Source organism: Galeopterus variegatus, unplaced genomic scaffold (assembly GCF_000696425.1).
Source record: "Galeopterus variegatus unplaced genomic scaffold, G_variegatus-3.0.2 Scaffold199, whole genome shotgun sequence".
NCBI lineage: Eukaryota > Metazoa > Chordata > Mammalia > Dermoptera > Cynocephalidae > Galeopterus > Galeopterus variegatus.
The window spans coordinates 531,085-547,865 of record NW_007726310.1 but is presented as its reverse complement, the minus strand read 5'-3'; the positions used below and the strand labels follow the sequence as shown (position 1 = coordinate 547,865).

The 16,781-nt window shown below is 54.5% G+C and overlaps 1 protein-coding gene across 1 annotated transcript in view; it reads right to left on the bottom strand.

The window, feature by feature from the left end:
• Positions 1–612: 612 nt before the first annotated feature.
• Positions 613–16,781, bottom strand: part of PIK3R5 (phosphoinositide-3-kinase, regulatory subunit 5) — a 77,790-nt gene continuing 61,621 nt past the window's right edge. The window contains exons 6-19 of the mRNA XM_008565442.1: positions 13,219–13,288; positions 10,713–10,887; positions 9,953–10,106; positions 9,137–9,220; positions 8,145–8,856; positions 7,876–8,038; positions 7,428–7,553; positions 6,789–6,917; positions 6,516–6,609; positions 6,064–6,140; positions 3,607–3,700; positions 3,446–3,528; positions 2,747–2,859; positions 613–2,606 (exon numbers count right to left, since the gene is read on the bottom strand). Coding sequence (XP_008563664.1) covers positions 2,459–2,606; positions 2,747–2,859; positions 3,446–3,528; positions 3,607–3,700; positions 6,064–6,140; positions 6,516–6,609; positions 6,789–6,917; positions 7,428–7,553; positions 7,876–8,038; positions 8,145–8,856; positions 9,137–9,220; positions 9,953–10,106; positions 10,713–10,887; positions 13,219–13,288 — 2,222 coding nt within the window. The 3' untranslated portion in view covers positions 613–2,458. The remainder of the gene's footprint in view (positions 2,607–2,746; positions 2,860–3,445; positions 3,529–3,606; positions 3,701–6,063; positions 6,141–6,515; positions 6,610–6,788; positions 6,918–7,427; positions 7,554–7,875; positions 8,039–8,144; positions 8,857–9,136; positions 9,221–9,952; positions 10,107–10,712; positions 10,888–13,218; positions 13,289–16,781) is intronic.

Below are 16,781 nucleotides of genomic sequence, written 5' to 3'. Positions count from 1 at the left end.
CAACTGAAAAAAGGAGCCACTCAGAAGCCAGTGAGTCATTGCAAGTGACCAGCCCTTCTCACATGATTTTGTTTTTATCCTGTGTGAGATCTGCTGAGTCTGTTGAATCTGTGAGTTGATGTGCTATGTCAGTTTTGGCCAAATGAATATTGGCAGAAGAGATACTGTGCCACTTGCAGTCCCCATCCCTATGAGGCATCACGTCTCTGCTTGCCTGTCTTGTGCTAGCATGCTGGTCCAAGGTCCCTATGACCCAAGCCTAAAAACAGTTTCAGATCCAGGGGGCCATTATTGAGCTATCTTCCCTTTTTCTCAACTGCACAGTAGGTCCAGGATCCACTGTACCATCTGCCAGTGACATCAGCCTCCGGCCCTGCCCCTCCCTGAGGCTTGGGGTGCAGGAGCAGCTGGATATATGGGCTCATATTTCTCAAGTGAGGTGGCACAGGAAACCCCAACTGTTGAGTCCTTAAGTACAGGATTTATTCGTTCTGTAGGTTAATATGTATGATGAGGCTTAAATGGAACACTGTTCGGGAAAATTTTAGCACAAATATGTTTTCTACAGAGTAAAAAATTACAAAAAGATAAAATAATTTTCTAAGAATCTCATTTCTGCTATATATGAAATGATTTATTTAAACTGTCCAACTAGCTGTTCATTGCCATGCAGCAAATTAACTGTAGATCATTAAATATGGGACAAATCAAGTTTTATTGACAATAATATTAAGTTCCTCTCGGTAATATCTGGACATCTGCAGATCATGTAGTAGGACAACCTGCCCACATAGCAAAAAAGTACTGAAGGTGCACAGCCGACCACTCTTCTGCAGCCCGGAGCAAGTACAGACAGCTGGGACAGGGAGGGATGGCTACACAGGGCGGGAGCTGTCTCTGGCCACTGTCCTTGCATCATGAATACTCCGAGCTGCAATTTCATGGGCTCCTATAAGCCCAGGACCTTTGGAGGAGTGTCAATCAGGAGAAGGAGAGGAAAAGGGGCCGTGTGTGGGATACAGTGTCATGCCTCCATGGTTACTTTCCCACCTCCACCAGCCCACATCCTGGTCCTACCCTCCACCCTATCACCCCAGACCCCATTGGCATCCAACTCCTCAAACCACTCCAACCTGGTGGTTTTACATTTTAGTCTCCCTTGTTCTATGACATGTCAGACATTTCCCATGTATAAGTCCCATGTCCCTCCAATCAGGCACTAAGCTTTGTGAGGACAGTCATTTCAGTCTCCGCTCCTCTGGCATCTTGCCCAGGTGCCAGAACGGTGCCAGTGAACTTGTGAGTATGGAAGATTCTGCACGCAATGTGCAACAGCGAAAAGAGTGAGATGGTAGTGAGGGGCACTGGGGCCAACCTGATAGAGAAGGCGGCGAAGGGTGGGGCACCCGAGCAGACCCCTTACCCTGACAAAGGCAATTCCTTCTTTGGAAGGTAAAATCAATCGTTGCTTACCCGCTCCGTCTGGTTCTGCCTCACCCGGAAAATTGGGAAAGGGTGAATGAGAAGCATCCCAGAGGCAGTGAGAGAATCCCAGTGGCCAGAGACAGGGAACCAGCATTTAGAGGATGAGGCACTGATTTTTGCTGAGCACCTACCATGGCCTAGGCACTGGGCTAGCTGCTTTGCAGACAACTTTTTTTTCATCCCTTTAAGGAGGTCTTATTTCCCCACCATTTTAGTACTGAGGAAATGGAGACTCAAAGAAGTTAATTTCTTTCTGGTCATTTAGGTGGAAGGTAAGTGAGCTGCTACTGAACTTAAGACTGTCCCATCTCCCAAGGATCTCAGATCCAGGACGTAGCTCAAGAGAGAATCTGTACCAGGTCCTAACGTTGGACAGGTAAAGTGTTAGTGCTGTTTTTCAGGAGACTCAGGGAACCTGAGAGAGAGAGAGAGAGAGAGAAACTGCGGAGATGTGTGCATGTATGTGTGCTAGGGGGTGGGGGAGGGGAGGGCATTGAAGGAAAGAAAAGTCTCATCCACATTCTACCACCTGAGCCCCACAGTAGAGGGGACTGAACTCCAGACACAAAGGGTTCCCTAAGTCTTTGATGAAGTAAGGGGTAGGCCCAGCCAAGGGCTGCGGGAGGAAGCCTAAACCATACTCCAGAGCACCAGAGCCTCACATCTCCCTTCTAGAAAGGATCCTAGACTGCGCTAGTGGTTAGGGCCTTTGGAGATCAACTCACCCATCCATCTCCTTTTACTGTGAGGAATCTGAGAGGTTAAGTGGCCAGTCCCTCTCTCTCTAATGGCTTTCTCTCAGAATTCTGAGGCCCCAGAAACCACCTACCCATTGCCCCTGCCCATCACCGGGCCACCGTGGCACCCAGACCTAGCACAGGGTCATTTAGTTCTCCACAGAGAGTGACCACTTGGAGCGAGGCTGAGAGGAGGCTGGCCCAGGCTTCCTGTCCAGTCTGGCACCAGGGCCGTGCTAGGGCAGAGCTCCACTGAAAGTCATGATGGGCAGGCAGAGGAGGGAGCAGAGGTCGGGCGCAGCCTTGGCCGGCGAGTTGGGAGGCCTCTGGGATGGTGGGCAGAGGCTGCTCTTCTCTGGCTTGTAGCAGGGTGAGACCTCACACCTGTGGGGCAGGGCAGGGGTGAGAGAAGCCCCCCCCCATCCTTCCAGCTCCTTCCAGGCCTCCAGGCTGGTGAGCAGAAACCAACCCCTTCCCTGGGACCCCACTTTGCTGAAGCAGAACTGAGGACTCGTCTTTCCTACCTAATCACGCTCTGCAGGATCTTTCTCTCGTCCTGGTCCAGACACACGGCAAAGGGGCAGCTGTTGGTGCCGATAATCTGCACCTTGTCCACTTTGATCTGTGATGTGCTAATCTGGAAGGAAGGTCCGTGTCAGCTCCCAAAGCCCCAGCCATACAACACTGCCATTCTCTGCAGCTCCTTCTCTACACACTGCCCATCAGGGCTGGGGGGTGTGGGGGGCAGGAGTCTGGCTGGCAGCTCTTCAGGGTTAATGGCCACATCAGGGGACGGGTCCTGAGGCCTTCATCAGGCCCTGCCTCCTCTCTGGCCTCTGCCCTTTCCTGAGTCTGGAAGAAGCAATTGCCTCCTGAGAAGACCCTGCACTGCCAACCGCCCTCATTATGAGGGCCTCAGGGCACCCTGATCCCCGGACACAGAGCCCACTCTGTCTCGGACTCAGGGCTCTTCTAGAACCCACCACAGAACCTCTCCACACACACATATTCTCCCACAGACACCCCGCAGCACTCCACACCTGGGTACACCCCAAACCCACACCCCCACCTACCTTTCCTCTCCCATCCACAGGCCTGCCAGACACTGTTCTCTCACACAGCCACACACGCACACATACGTACATGCGTGCACACCCACACACGCACACACATGCTCTGATAAGTCTACTGAGGACATGGCTGGAGGGGAGGGATGCCCTTACCTGGTTGAAGCCCTTCTTGGATTTGGGGTTCTGCCTTTTCACCACTTCTGTCAAGTTTAGCATCAGGGCCTCCGTGCCAGAGTCTGGAGGGCAAGGGTGGCTCAGGCCAGGCTCAGAACACCTCACTGCCCCCCAGCCCCCACCCTGCCCGCCCCACTCACCCAGCTCCTCCTGCTTCCGGCAGGCCTTGTGGAGGTTGACGGAGGTACAGACCTTCTCCAGGTTGCTCCAGCGACTTCGTCCACTGATCGCCCCCTGGAAACATAGCACAGCCAGATCCCCTCAGCCCAGAGGCCCCTGTGTACCTGCTCTTCAAAGACCCACCAGTGACAGGGTGCAGTTGAGGCCCATGCAGCCAACTGCTTCTTCTGACTTTCTCCTTGTATCTCTCAAGGGTGCCTCAAACTCAGCATGTCCTAGACCCCAGACGTGGGCCTCTTCCTGTGTTCCCCACCTGGGAAGACGGTGCTGCCAGTCACAGAAGACTGAAATCCAGGAGCTGGGCCTCTCCTTTTCTAATCCATCCCCAAGCCCTGCTGATCACATAACTCACAGCTTTCTCTCGTTTCTTTCCATCACCACCACCACGACCCCAGTGCAGGCTGCCCACATCCCCCTTCTGGACAACCACAGCAGCCTCCTCACTGGCCTTCCTGCATTGCCTGCCAACCCCTCCGACCTGTTCTCCACTGAGCTGCCAGATCAGCTTCCAAAACTCAAATCCGATCATGTCACATGCACTCCCAGCCCCATTGCAGAGTTAAGCCCCTTTAATGGACACTCATTGCTCTTAGGACCAGGACAAAATTCTCATTGCAGTCAAGGCCCTGGGTATGCTGGCCCCACCTACTCCTTCAGCCTCACCCCATCATCACGTTCCCACCCACTCTCTCAGCTCCAGCCCCGTGCTCTCCTCTCAGTGTCCAGTGATGGTCACACTCCTTCCTACCACAGGGCCTTCACACATACTGTTTCTGCCGCCTGGAGAGCACATCCCTCTCTTCTTAACCTAATTAACTCCTCGTTTTCTTTCCAGTATTGATTCAATGACTCTTCTCAAGGAAGCTTTCTCTAGCTTTCCTGACTGTGTTGAATGCACCACTTATGGCTCTCACTTTACCAGGTACCTCTCCTTCATCCGTTTGTCACAGTTGTAATTTTACATCTTGTGGGATCGTCTAACCCATGCCTGCTACCCCTTCTAGACTGTAAGCAGATCTACTGGGACCAGGGCTGTTCTTTCTCCACTCTTGTGAACACTCCTGTACCTAGAACAACATCTGGTTGTCATAGATGTTTAACAAACACCTGGCACACAGCACTCAGTGATTATCAGTCCCTGCTGCCCACCTCCGTCACCTCCAAATGTAGAGTAGCCCCCAACCTCACTATCCATCAGCCCTTTGATCACCTGTCGTCACTCACTGCTCTCTGAGATTATTTTGGCTATTTATTCATTTTCTTGTTCCTTGTGTCTCTCCCTCGTCTAGAGAAGTTAAAGGGAGGGCCTAGCCTTCTGTGCTCACTGCTGTTCCCTGTGCCCAGCACAGAGGCAGCCTGAGCTGGTGCTAAATACCTATCTTTGGAACAGACGAAGGCAGGAAGAAAGGAAAGAAGACAGGAAAGAAATAAGAGGGCTCCCCATCTGTGGGGTGACGTGCTCAGACACCCAAGTCTTCTGGTGTCGCGTGGGCACCCCCACTCCACACCAATCCCATCTCCCCATAGACTCTGGCCTCCCCCCCCAATCTGCCACCCCTGCACCTCTCTTGCCCCAACCCTGGGGACAGACCTGGCCGACTCCTGCCCCTGACACTTCATGGAAGCTGCTGAGCGCATTCAGGTGGGGGAGAGAGGATTTGGATGCCGAGGGGGAGAGAGATGTCCCCCTCCTTTTCCCCTCTTCTCTCAGCATCCAGGGGAGCCTACTGCCGCCTTCCTGCTTAAAGACTGGGTCGGGCCCAGGAACATATAGGCGCAAGCTCTGCTGGAGGAAGGATCAGCAGCGGATCCCGAAAGGGAAGGAGCCCCGGCACTGGCCTTACCTTGCTGTAAATAATCTGTAGTGTCAGAGGGACAGCCTCCCGGTCGCCATCGATGCCCAGCCGCTTGCTGCCAGGACCTGTGCCACACACAGACCCTTCACCCCCCCTTGCTTCCAGTGCCCCAGATCCTGTAATCCCACCTCCCGGGTGACCCCGCCTCCCAGGTGATCCTGCCTCCCCAGGGCCCCGCCTCATAGGTCCCGCCTCCCCAGGGCCCCGCCTTCCCGGAGCCCCGGCTACCAGTATCTCCCCATAGACTCTGGCCTCCCCCCCCCATCTGCCACCCCTGCACCTCTTTTGCCCCAACCCTGGGGACAGACCTGGCCGACTCCTGCCCCTGATACTTCATGGAAGCTGCCGAGCGCATTCAGGTGGGGGAGAGAGGATTTGGATGCCGAGGGGGAGAGAGATGTCCCCCTCCTCTTCCCCTCTTCTCTCAGCATCCAGGGGAGCCTACTGCCGCCTTCCTGCTTAAAGACTGGGTCGGGCCCAGGAATATATAGGCGCAAGCTCTGCTGGAGGAAGGATCAGCAGCGGATCCCGAAAGGGAAGGAGCCCCGGCACTGGCCTTACCTTGCTGTAAATAATCTGTAGTGTCAGAGGGACAGCCTCCCGGTCGCCATCGATGCCCAGCCGCTTGCTGCCAGGACCTGTGCCACACACAGAACCTTCACCCCCTCTTGCTTCCAGTGCCCCAGATCCTGTAGTCCCACCTCCCGGGTGACCCCGCCTCCCAGGTGATCCTGCCTCCCCAGGGCCCCGCCTCATAGGTCCCGCCTCCCCAGGGCCCCGCCTTCCCGGAGCCCCGGCTACCAGGAGCCCCGCCTCCTAGGCTCCGCCCCCAGGGCCCCGTCTCCCCGGGACCCCGCCACCTAGTCCCCCGCCTCCACAAGGCCCCGCCTCCTAGGCCCCCTCGTCCTCAGGGCCCCACCTCCTAGGCCTCCGCCTCCCCAGGGCCCCGCCTCCTAGGCCCCCTCCTCCTCAGGGCCCCGCCTCCCCGGGGCCCCGTCTCAGGTAGTACCCACCCGAAGCCTTGATGGCGCGTGTCGCAGCAGAATGGCCCAGCTCCAGGGAGTGGATGAAGATCTCTGTCGTCTTCTCCCCGGTGACGAAGGTCAGCTGGAGAGGGCAGGAGCGTGTGCATCAGCGTACACCTCCTGGAGGCGCCCACCGGCCCCTCCAGCACGGGGCGGCTGGCTGCATGGGGTAGGAGTGGGGCCTGTAGGCCCAGATGCTGACCGTGGCCTGCCAATGAGTCTGCAGAAAAGAGGCCGTGCGGGCCGGCGGGCAGGCCTTACCTCTGTCTGATAGACCTGCAGAAGCACCGGCCGGGCGGCGAAGCGGCAGTAGTAGAGCAACATGTCGGCCAGGATGGGCAGCTGGGCAGGGGAGCCCTCCAGTGGCCGGGATTCAACCTTCAGGGACTGCTGGGGCCGGCCATGGAGCCAGCCAGAGGCACAGATGGATGGAGGGCAAGGGAAAGAACATGAGAGGAAGAGGGGCAAAGACACACATACCCAGGGGCAGAGAGAAGAGACAGAGAGGCGGACAGGGCCAGGGAGGGAGATGGTGAGATGCAAGCAGGAGGCAGGGTCCATGGTCCAGCCTCCACAGCCCTCCCTCAGCTGACACATGGGCCTCCAGGGAGGCTTGATCAAGTTGGACAATGTCAGGAGTTTAGGAAGGGGGCTGAAATCTAAGGTCCCCTGGGCCCTTCTGAGAACCCTTTCCTGTCACTGCAGTGATCCTAGCTCTTGTCCCCAGTGCCTTGGGTCCAGGCTCAGTCCTGCTTCTCACTCACCCAACCTGCTCTTTTCCAAGAGAGCCCTGGTCTTCCACGGAGGTCTCCAGCTGGATTCCCCAAACCCAGGGCCTTCTAAGTGAGCTGGGTGGCTGCAGCCAGTGAGCTCTCTCCTCCTACCCCAGGGGCCACAAACCTGGCACAGGACTTCAGGGGGCAGGTGCATGAGGCCCAGCACGTTGCGCTCATACCAGGGGTCAAGCATGCCAAGGTAGTGAGAGATGTCGTTGGTGCTCTCCTCCCATGGGGCTGTGCGCAGCTCCTGGGGCAAGGGATGAGAGTCACTCCCAGCTACCCGGCAGGCCTGCTCATCCTAGCTCCAGGGCCCAGGACAGTGCCTGCAGCCCCAAGCTGAGCTTCTTGCCCTTGGAGAAGTATGACAACTTTCAGTATTTGTTACATGGCAAAATGTCATACTCAAATGCAGGGCAGGGACCTGGGAGTGAGGGCCAGGCAGGAGAAGGTGCCCCATAAACACAGGTGATAGCTTTTGGTGACTTCCAACCAGCTTTCTTCAGGTAACTAGATCCCACTCATGTCCATTCTACTTTCCCACCCCATTTGGTCCAGGGCTGGGGACATACTGCAGGGCTGGGGTGCTTTGGGGAGTCCGTGGGAAGTGGGGGCATCTGGCTTGGGGGGGCTGGGCAGGCACCAGAGCTGGTCCCACGATTTCGCTTCACAGGCACGTAGAAGAACTGAAGCTTGAAGAACCGTGTGAGGAGCGGGCGATTGTTCTCCAGCCGTCTGGCAAGAAGAAGATGGTGAAAAGGGAACCCTTGGTCCCTCTGGGACCCTAAGCCTCTGGCCTCAGATTCCAGGGCAGAGCAATACCCCCAATTGCGGCTCTTACCGAAGGTTGCTATAGGCCCGAGCCACCTTCCCTGAAATCCGATCGGAGCCAAAGACCACAACACGTAGTGTGGAAGCCTTGGGGTCCTCGTCCCCACTGAGGAAGGGACGGCGGCGCTGGTGGCGTGAGGCAGGGGCTAGGAGCCAGCTGGGCAGCTGGGTGCTGAGCTTGGGCTGGGGCAGGGAGCGGGAGCGCTGGGCACGGGAGGGGGGCAGTGCCAAGTTGTCCAGGGGGTTGCAGAGGCTCTCCGCCCGGCGCAGGGGCAGGGCCTTGTCCGAGCTGCCCTCCAGGCCCCGAGAGTCCCTCCGCAGTACCAGCTGGCTGGTACTCTTAAATAGTTTATAGATCCTGTTGAACTTCTGCCCCGGCCTGCGGTGACCCCGGCGTTCCTGGCTGCCAGGCCTCTTAGGCCACTCAGGGGAGCTCTCCTCGCTGTCCTCCACATAGCCACTGTCCACGCCGTCCGAAAGGCCTGAGACAAAGGAGGTCAGCAACTGGCGAGAGAGGGATGGCCCTGAGGCCTGGGAGGAGGCAAAGGACAGGGTAGAGTCGTGGGACATCACAGAGTTCATGGAGAGCAGTGAGTCCCTCTCTGCACAATGCCCGTCAGTTTCCAAGTCCTCCTCCTCCTCTTCCTCCTCCTCTTCATCGTCCCCCAGGATCCCTGGCTGGAGCAGCTCCTGTTCCTTGAGCAGGATTTCCTGCAGAATGTCTGCAGGGAAGCAAGGGGCAGCACCGTCTGGGTGTCTGGGCTTTTGCGTCCCCTCTTGCATACCCTTGTGGAGGTGGTGACAGGCTGAGGCAGAATTGAGAAGGAGCAGAAGGGGGGTGGGGCCAGCCTACGCCTCATAGCCCTGCTCCCTGAGCCTGCTCTAGTGGAGGAGGATTGGGGGCGGGGGGAGGTGGGGAGGCAGCTGCACAGACCCAGGACTAGAAAGACAGCTCAGGCAGTTTGGGGGATGGGTGCCACCAGGGCCCAGCTGGCTCCTTACCAAAGCTGTCCTGGTTCCAGCTGTAGGTGTAGCACCTGGCAACAGGGATGGGGATGGTTCGGAGTTTCCCAGGTTTTGCAGTGTCTAGAAGAACAGGGAGCACAGGAGACGAGGGCTGGGAAGGGGCCTTGGCAATTGGAAAAGAGACTGGAGTTGGGAAAGGACCGGCACGAGGACAGTCAGCTGGATGGGCCAAGGCTGAGATAGAGCTGGGATGCCTGGCTCTCAGCTGGAGGGACTTCCTCTCAAGCACACCATGCAGAAGCCACGTAGATAACTTTACTAGCTGTGTGAATGTGGCCAAGTCACAACTGCTGAACCTCACTTTACAATGTCCAAATGGAAAAATAACAGTACTATCCCATAAAGTTTTTATGAGAAATATGGTAGCGCGGACAGCTATGTCCCTCCACATCTGTTCCCTTATTCTATGGTGGTAGAATTGGAGAGGGGATGTTTCCCAGGCTCTCTGGGGGCAAGATGTGGCCATGTGACTAAGGTAGGATCCAAGGGACACAGGTGGAAGTGATGTGGGCCACTTTTGTGTTATCTTCAACAAGAAAACCAAGCCCCTTGCCCTCAGTGAATACTCTCTTTCCCTCCTCCCACAAGACACCAACATGATGGAAATCCAGCTGTGATCCTGAAGATAGGAATGATGCCCTAGAGGATGGTGCAGCAACAAGATGCTGAAGAACCTGGGCCCCTGAATGACTGTGTGGAGCAGAGTCAGCAGTCTGACTGGACTGTGAGCCTTGGGAGCTAGAGCAGGCAATGGGGACAGTGGGCACAGCCTCACTCTCTGAAGAGCCTCACCTAATACTCCAGAGAAGCCAGCTTTTTCTCCCACTGCCTGCAGCTTGGTCCTGAGCCACTGCCGGGCCTCTGCTACATCCCCGATGCCAGATGCCAGCTCCTGTGCCTCTGCAGTCTCTGCGAAGATGTCCTCAAGCTCTGCCAGGGTCTTGGACTGAAAGCCCAGGAGGAGACAGTACATGGTACAGTGCTCCTATACCATGGCCTGGCTGCCCGCCTTTTCCAGCCCCCAGGGTCTTACTGAGGACAGCAGTGACCAGTCCCCTCCCTGGCCCAATCATCCACCTCTACCAACAGCTGGCTAGGGAGCCAGGCCTCCCCCTCACCCCTCAGTCTCAGAAATGGTTAGGAGAGAAAGGCCCGAGCCATAGCACTGCAGTTGGGAGGGACTTCAGAGCTCCTCACTGCACCCCAGAGAAGGGAAGGGGCTCTCTAGGATGACACAGCTGACCTGCCACAGAGTCAGGATTAGAAGCTAGGTCTTCAGTCCAAAGCTCATTCCCATTCCCATGGCATATGCTATCTTCTGAGGCACCAGGCACTGGCACCCAGCCCACTGCCCACAGTGCCACCTACTCTAGTCAGGATCCAACACACCAGAAACCTCCACAAGGCCAGCCCTCCAGCCACTGCCCTGCCATGTCACTCAGGGTGAGGAAGGCTAGTGAACCCCAGAGACTGCAGCCAAGATGGAGCAGAGAGGGGGCTCTGTCTCTCCAGAGGAGTGCTCTGCCGGAGCCCCAAGGCCCCAGGTACATACCTGCAGCCTGCAGTGCAGGCCTGGGAGGTCACAGTGGGCCCCAAACGTGGCCTGGAAGGCATGCAGGAGCAGGGTGGTGTAGGCACTGTGGGGTGAGTGTCCAGGTGTGCTCAGCTTGTCGGCCACAGCAAGGAACTCGGCCTGCACCTCCACTGGGTTTAGCAGTAGCACAGTGCTGGGGGCACAGGGGACTGTGGTGTGTGACTGCACCTGGGGGGTGGGCAGCATGCCCAGGTGCAGCCACACATCTGTGCCTCCTGGTGCTCAGCTCCACTGAGGCCCAGGCCTCCTCACAGCCCAGGCACGGCCTGGAAGTGTCAGCAGAAGGCCAGGGCAGAGGCTGTTGGCTCCAGGGTCCCAGTTCCAAGGGGAGAGCTTGTGGCCTACTTTTGAGTATTTTTCAGTGGATGTCTTCAAAGACCTTTCCAAAATTGAACTTAATTTTTTAAAATAAAATTTACCTTAATTTTTCCTATGGGAAATCTAAGTGCATGCAAGATTACTCAAAAGATTATATTTTAGGCGAGGTGACTTTGAGCCAGGCGACCTTTTCTCAGGGGGAAGGGAGGAGCAGGCAGCCACATACTGTCATGCAGTTTGGCCTGGGGCCAATTGGCCTGAAAGTCCTCATGCGGTGAGGGGCTGCATCTACCCAGGGGAAGGGGGCCACATCAGGGCTGCATCTTGCTCACTCCTCCCCTCAAGGGGGACACCTTTTCTAATTAGCCCATGGCTGTCACACAGGCTAGGATCGGGCTAGGAGGAGTGTGTGCCCAGCCACCTCTACCTCCCTTCTTGCTGGACACCTGGGTTCCCTTTTGGTGCCAGTGTTTAAATTTCTTGATTATGGAAACTTTCAAAATACCCAAATGTTAAGAGAATCATGGGCACTGAAGTGTGGATCTGCCAACCCCTCTGTGTCTGCATATCTCGAAGCTGGAGTTCAAAGTATTACATCTGGGGATGCTGTAGTATGAACCGCTTGTAGTTGCTCTCACTTTCTCACAATTCTGTGACCCTGCTGGTGGCATTCCCTCCAGGCTCTGTGGACGTCTTTCAGGGCACAGAGACAGGACCAGTCTCTGTCATAGTCCCCATCATTTGGGGAGAAACTATTTTTGATTTCTCTATTCATGAGAAAAAGGAGGTGGGCTTGCATAGGGGCCCCCTTACTGAGCCCCTCTCCCTTGGTAAGTGCTTGATCATTCCTTCCACAGGCAGGTATGAGCACCGCTGTGTGCAGGACAAGACCAGCCAGGCCCCTGCCCTCACCAGCTTGCACGATTTCTCTGCCAGAGAACTAATCATCAGTCCCAATCTATAGATAATGAAAGGGTGACCATCCCCAACCCTAAGCTCTTTCTACCAACCTCTCCATGCCTCAGTCCCCTTATGTGAAAAATCCCTTTTTCTCAGATTTACAAGAGGATTAGGTAAATCAACACGTGTAGTGAAACTCAGCACAGTGCCTGAGCCCAGGAAGTGCCTAAAAGGTGGTGGCGATTCACCAGCCCACCTGCCCCACCCCTGGCAGTATCTTACTTACTCACTAAACTACAACATTTTTATGGCCATCCTGTCTCTCTCAACATCTAACCAAGGCTTTTTTGTTTGTTTGTTTTTACCTAGAAGGACTTAAGAGGTGCTTGCTCAGTGCTATGAATGGGAAGTGAACCGCTGGAGCTGAGGATGGGGAGGGACAGGGGTGTAGGGAGGGGTACAATTTCTGAGCCTGGGAGGTGGGGTCCCAGGGCTCTCAACATGTAAAGGGGAGACCTTCAGAGGGTCCTCAAAGGGCGCCTTGTCTCTAGCGCTTTTCAAACTGAAAGTCAGGACCCATGAATGGGTAATGAAATCAATTTGGGAAGTCACACCCAGAATTTGTTTTTTTAAATGGAATAGAAGAGAATAGGACAGAGCTTATTCTTGTAGTAGGGGTAAGTTTCATTTTATGAAACTTGTTTCAGGTGTGTGTCTGTGTGTCTGTGTCTGTGTACCAGGCTATCCTATAGAACGTATTTTTTTTATTGTAGGTACTAGTCAAAAAAGTTTGGAAATTCTGTTTTTAGTAACAGGCAGAAAGACGCTGTGGAAAGAGCAAGGGTTTTTGAGTTAAACTGAGTTTCAAATCCTGGCTCGGACACTTACTAGCTGTGTGACCTTAGAGAAGTTACTTGGCCTCTCTGACCTCCAGTTTCCTCATCTGAAAAGTAGGGATAAAGTGAGAGGCAATATGTGCCCAACCAGCATGACTGATGTAAATCCCTTTAAGCATCTGATGAAAGACCCTCAGCCCAGAAAAATGAACCTATGCACAAAATATCACCAGTAATTCTAGGGGGTTCCTGTTCCCCTTGAAGCCAGTTTATTGGTGGCTGGGGTAGGCAGGGGTGTGGTGATGGGGGGAATGCCAGATGCATGGGCAGGGCAGGAGGGACGAGGGGACATGGTAAAACATTTGGGGGCCCCGACCTCCCCCATTTCTCCTTCCCCCAAGGGCACTCACACGGTGGAACTGCGGTGACTCCTGATGGGCAGGCCCTGCTCAGCCCTCACGAGGCGCTGGTAGGAGATTCCTGTGGGCAGATGACAAAGAGAGAGTTTGTGGGCTCATGTGTTCCTCCGGCATCATGACCTCGTGCCTCACGACGATCCAGGCACTGGAGAACCGGTCAGAAGTTCCAGGATGAGGCTCAGGGAACTCCAGGGAGGAAAGCTGCTGTTTGGGCCCTCCCATCTGTGTTTCCATTTACTCATCGCAAGTAATCCCTGCCCTGTGAGACCACAGCCTCCAGTCCCCCAAATCTGTCCTAGGCCTTGTGCTCCTCTGGATCACCTTGGCCTCTTGGGCTGCCCTCCCTTCTTGAGGGCTGCCCACTCCCCTCTTGGCCATTCTGCCCAAGCCCCGTCCCCAGGCTTGGGGTGGCCTGACTGGAGACACAAGGATGCAGGGTTAGAGCCTGGGTCAAAAGCCTGAGTTCTATCCTGGCTCTTCTGCGTGGCCTTGTACAGGTCACTTGATCCCTGGGCCTGTTACCCCTTATAAGGGGCAGATTAGATCGGTGGCTTCTGAGGCCTTTAACAGTCTATGATTCCCAGGCCCCACTTCGGCTCTTCAGAGATGGAGAGGCAGAGCATGGTGGGAGGGAGAACCCGGGTCCAGCAGGCTGTCCAGTTGTTCCTGGGTCCCCGTCACCAATCCCTTCTGACTGTGCCGGGTGTCTTCCTGCAGTGGATGTGCCAGGGACCCCTCAGCCTCAGTTCCAGCCAGGCAGCGAGTTTCCAATCTCCCAGCCTTCCTGCATCTTCTCAGGGGACTGCTGTCTTCTCTAAGTCTCCAACCTTAGTTCCTCCTCCCAGCCCGCATCCCTGTCCTCTTCCTCCCCATCTCCTCTGACTTCAAACATGCCAGAAAGAAACAAACCAAAAGTTTTCTCTTTTTTTCTGCAACTCGACTCTGTTCTGTAGCTGGAAAGTTGTGTCTTTACACTATGTTGTCAGTTTCCATGTCAACCACGATTAGGACATTAAACAACAGTTCTCCTCATCGACCAAGGTAAACAGAGGCAGGGGTTGGGGATTTAGTGGAATGTGGGTGGGCCCCCTTCTTGTCAGAGCTTGGGAAAAGACATGGGGGGGTCCCTGTCAGGAGCAGAGCCCCCTGGACTGGAGTGGAGCTGGGAACCAGAAGGACATCCCCTCTGATAAGTGCAAGCCAAGACTGGGGGTTCAGAGACAGCTACAAACAGAAGGGCCATAATTCTTATTTAGTAAATGGCAGAAAATTACCAAATTATGGTATTCTAACTTGGAAATTTATTGTTTTGATTTGGGGCATTTTTGCGTAATGTTTACTTTTTGTAATTGTCACATGTTTAGAAGTTAATGTTGTCTATTTTGCTAGCGAAGTCCCTGAAACAGTGGCTGTTACTATCAGGACTTGGGACGCCATCTGGTGGCTGCTCGCATGCATTACAGAGAAGAGCTCCCCTTGCCACCCCCTAGGAGCCCCCCAGTATAATACCAGTTACCATAGCGGAGACAAACGGATATTCCCAGTTTCTCTGACCACAAAATTCACAGACAAGCAAAATCTTCTCTTGACCTTATTTTGCTTTTCTTTTGCTAATAATGTTTTTTTAAACAGGTAACCCACACCTTCCTGACCCCACTTCTTCACCCCCAGTTCTCCCCCTGTTAACCCAGGACATGCCACTGGTCATACTCTGCTGTGCAGTCACTCTCTGTCCACATCAGGTTTCCTCCAAAATGCCTGGCAATTGGCTTCTAGTCCCACTGCCCTCCTGAAGCTGCTCTCCTGAAGCTTACCAACATTTTCCCAGTCTCCAAACCACCAGCTTACTGGCTCATTCTCCTTGAACTTTTGATTTTGGAGTGTTTGATACCATTGACAGCTTTCTCCCTATAGCCTTCTTCTTTAGTCTCCATGGCAAGGAACATTCTCTCACATCTTATGTTTCTACACCTGTGTATCTCAGGATACTCTAACAGTCTCATTTGGGATTGCGCTACACTTTGAGCTGGAGGCTGCTTCACGTTAGCTATGTGGAATCCGTGTAACTGTCTTATTTGCTACACAAATGGGGGACCTTTAGGAGGACATCCGTGCCTCTTGGCACACCCTGACCCAGAGGGAGTTGTTTCCAGAGCTGGATGGCCAGTGATGAATATCCAAGATACCCAACAGTTCCCAAGCGGAGCATACAATCATCAGATAAAACTCCCCACCCGGGGCCGGCCCGGTGGCGCACTGCTACAGTGCGCCGCTTGAGAGCGCGGTGGTGCTCCCGCCGAGGGTTCGGATCCCACATACAGACCGGCCGCTCACTGGCTGAGCGAGGTGCGGGCGCGACACCGAGGGTTGCGATCCGTTGCCGGTCATGAAAAAAGACAAAAAGGGAAAGAAAAAAAAAAAAAACTCCCCACCCGTCAAATCCTGCTCCGTGGCCTCTCTCGGTAATGGGCCCTACTGTTTATCCTGGGGTGTTGGGTTTGGGGGTAATGGATTGGTGGCCTGGGGCCTGAGCTGGGAACAAATTTAAAAAGACGGCAACAGGGAGGGAGGCTTTAGTTCTATAAACTTTTGTAAAAACTGCCACCTTTGAGCCAGGCTTAGAAATTATCTTGCCAAGTTCCCATTTGCTGGTGTACGTGGTAAGGTTGGAAATGTCTCCCAGCATCCTGCAGGCCAGACAGGCCTTGGTTTTCATTACCTGTGGCACCAGAGAGGCCCCGACTGGGTGTGTGGCATCAGTCCCGGGACCACCCTTAACTCCACCCTGCACTCCCTCCTCAGGGAGGCTGCCCTGGGGAGCCACGGGTCAAAGGACACCTCTGTCCCTTTGATCTTAGATCAGACTTTCCCTTGGTCACTTTGGCAGGTGGGAACAACTCTCTGGGATAGGTTTCTTGGTCAAGACTGGTGCAAGGGCTAAACAGGAAACTTGCCAGTTTGTTCCTGTGTCAGGTCCCAGCAAGTAGGAAATACAGGAGCCACTTCATATGGGCAAAGAATGGGTACTGGCGGGGTGGGTGCAAGGGGCAGTTATGGTGAAGTTCAACTCTTGCCTGGGCATTTGAGACCCTTCACCATTGAGCCTTGTTTTCCCATCTGAGAGTCCACTCTTTTTTGAAGTTGCAAATAGATGGCAATTCTGCAGAGAGCAGCTGACCAGGAAGACCGAGGACGCATGAAAATCATGACTACTGTCACTGAACAAGAACTGGTATTGAGCTAACAATACTCTTACACAGATGCCCGTGCTGAGGGTGTTGTGAGGTGCATGGCATAGGTGAGGTGAGGTAGGCAGTGAACATTTCGGCTCAGTTTTCTCTTACAAGACAAACACCAACATTCCACAGCACCATCAGTGTTACTGTGAACAGGGTCCAGACTTAACTAGATCGTGATCACCAAATGAGACTATGCCCTGTTAGTTCTCCAGTATCTGTAATTAATATCAACTCATGGTTGGCAGGCTGAGTCCAATCTATATCAGACCCTGACCCAAACACAAGGCACGACACTCCCGGTTGCTCTTATACTTT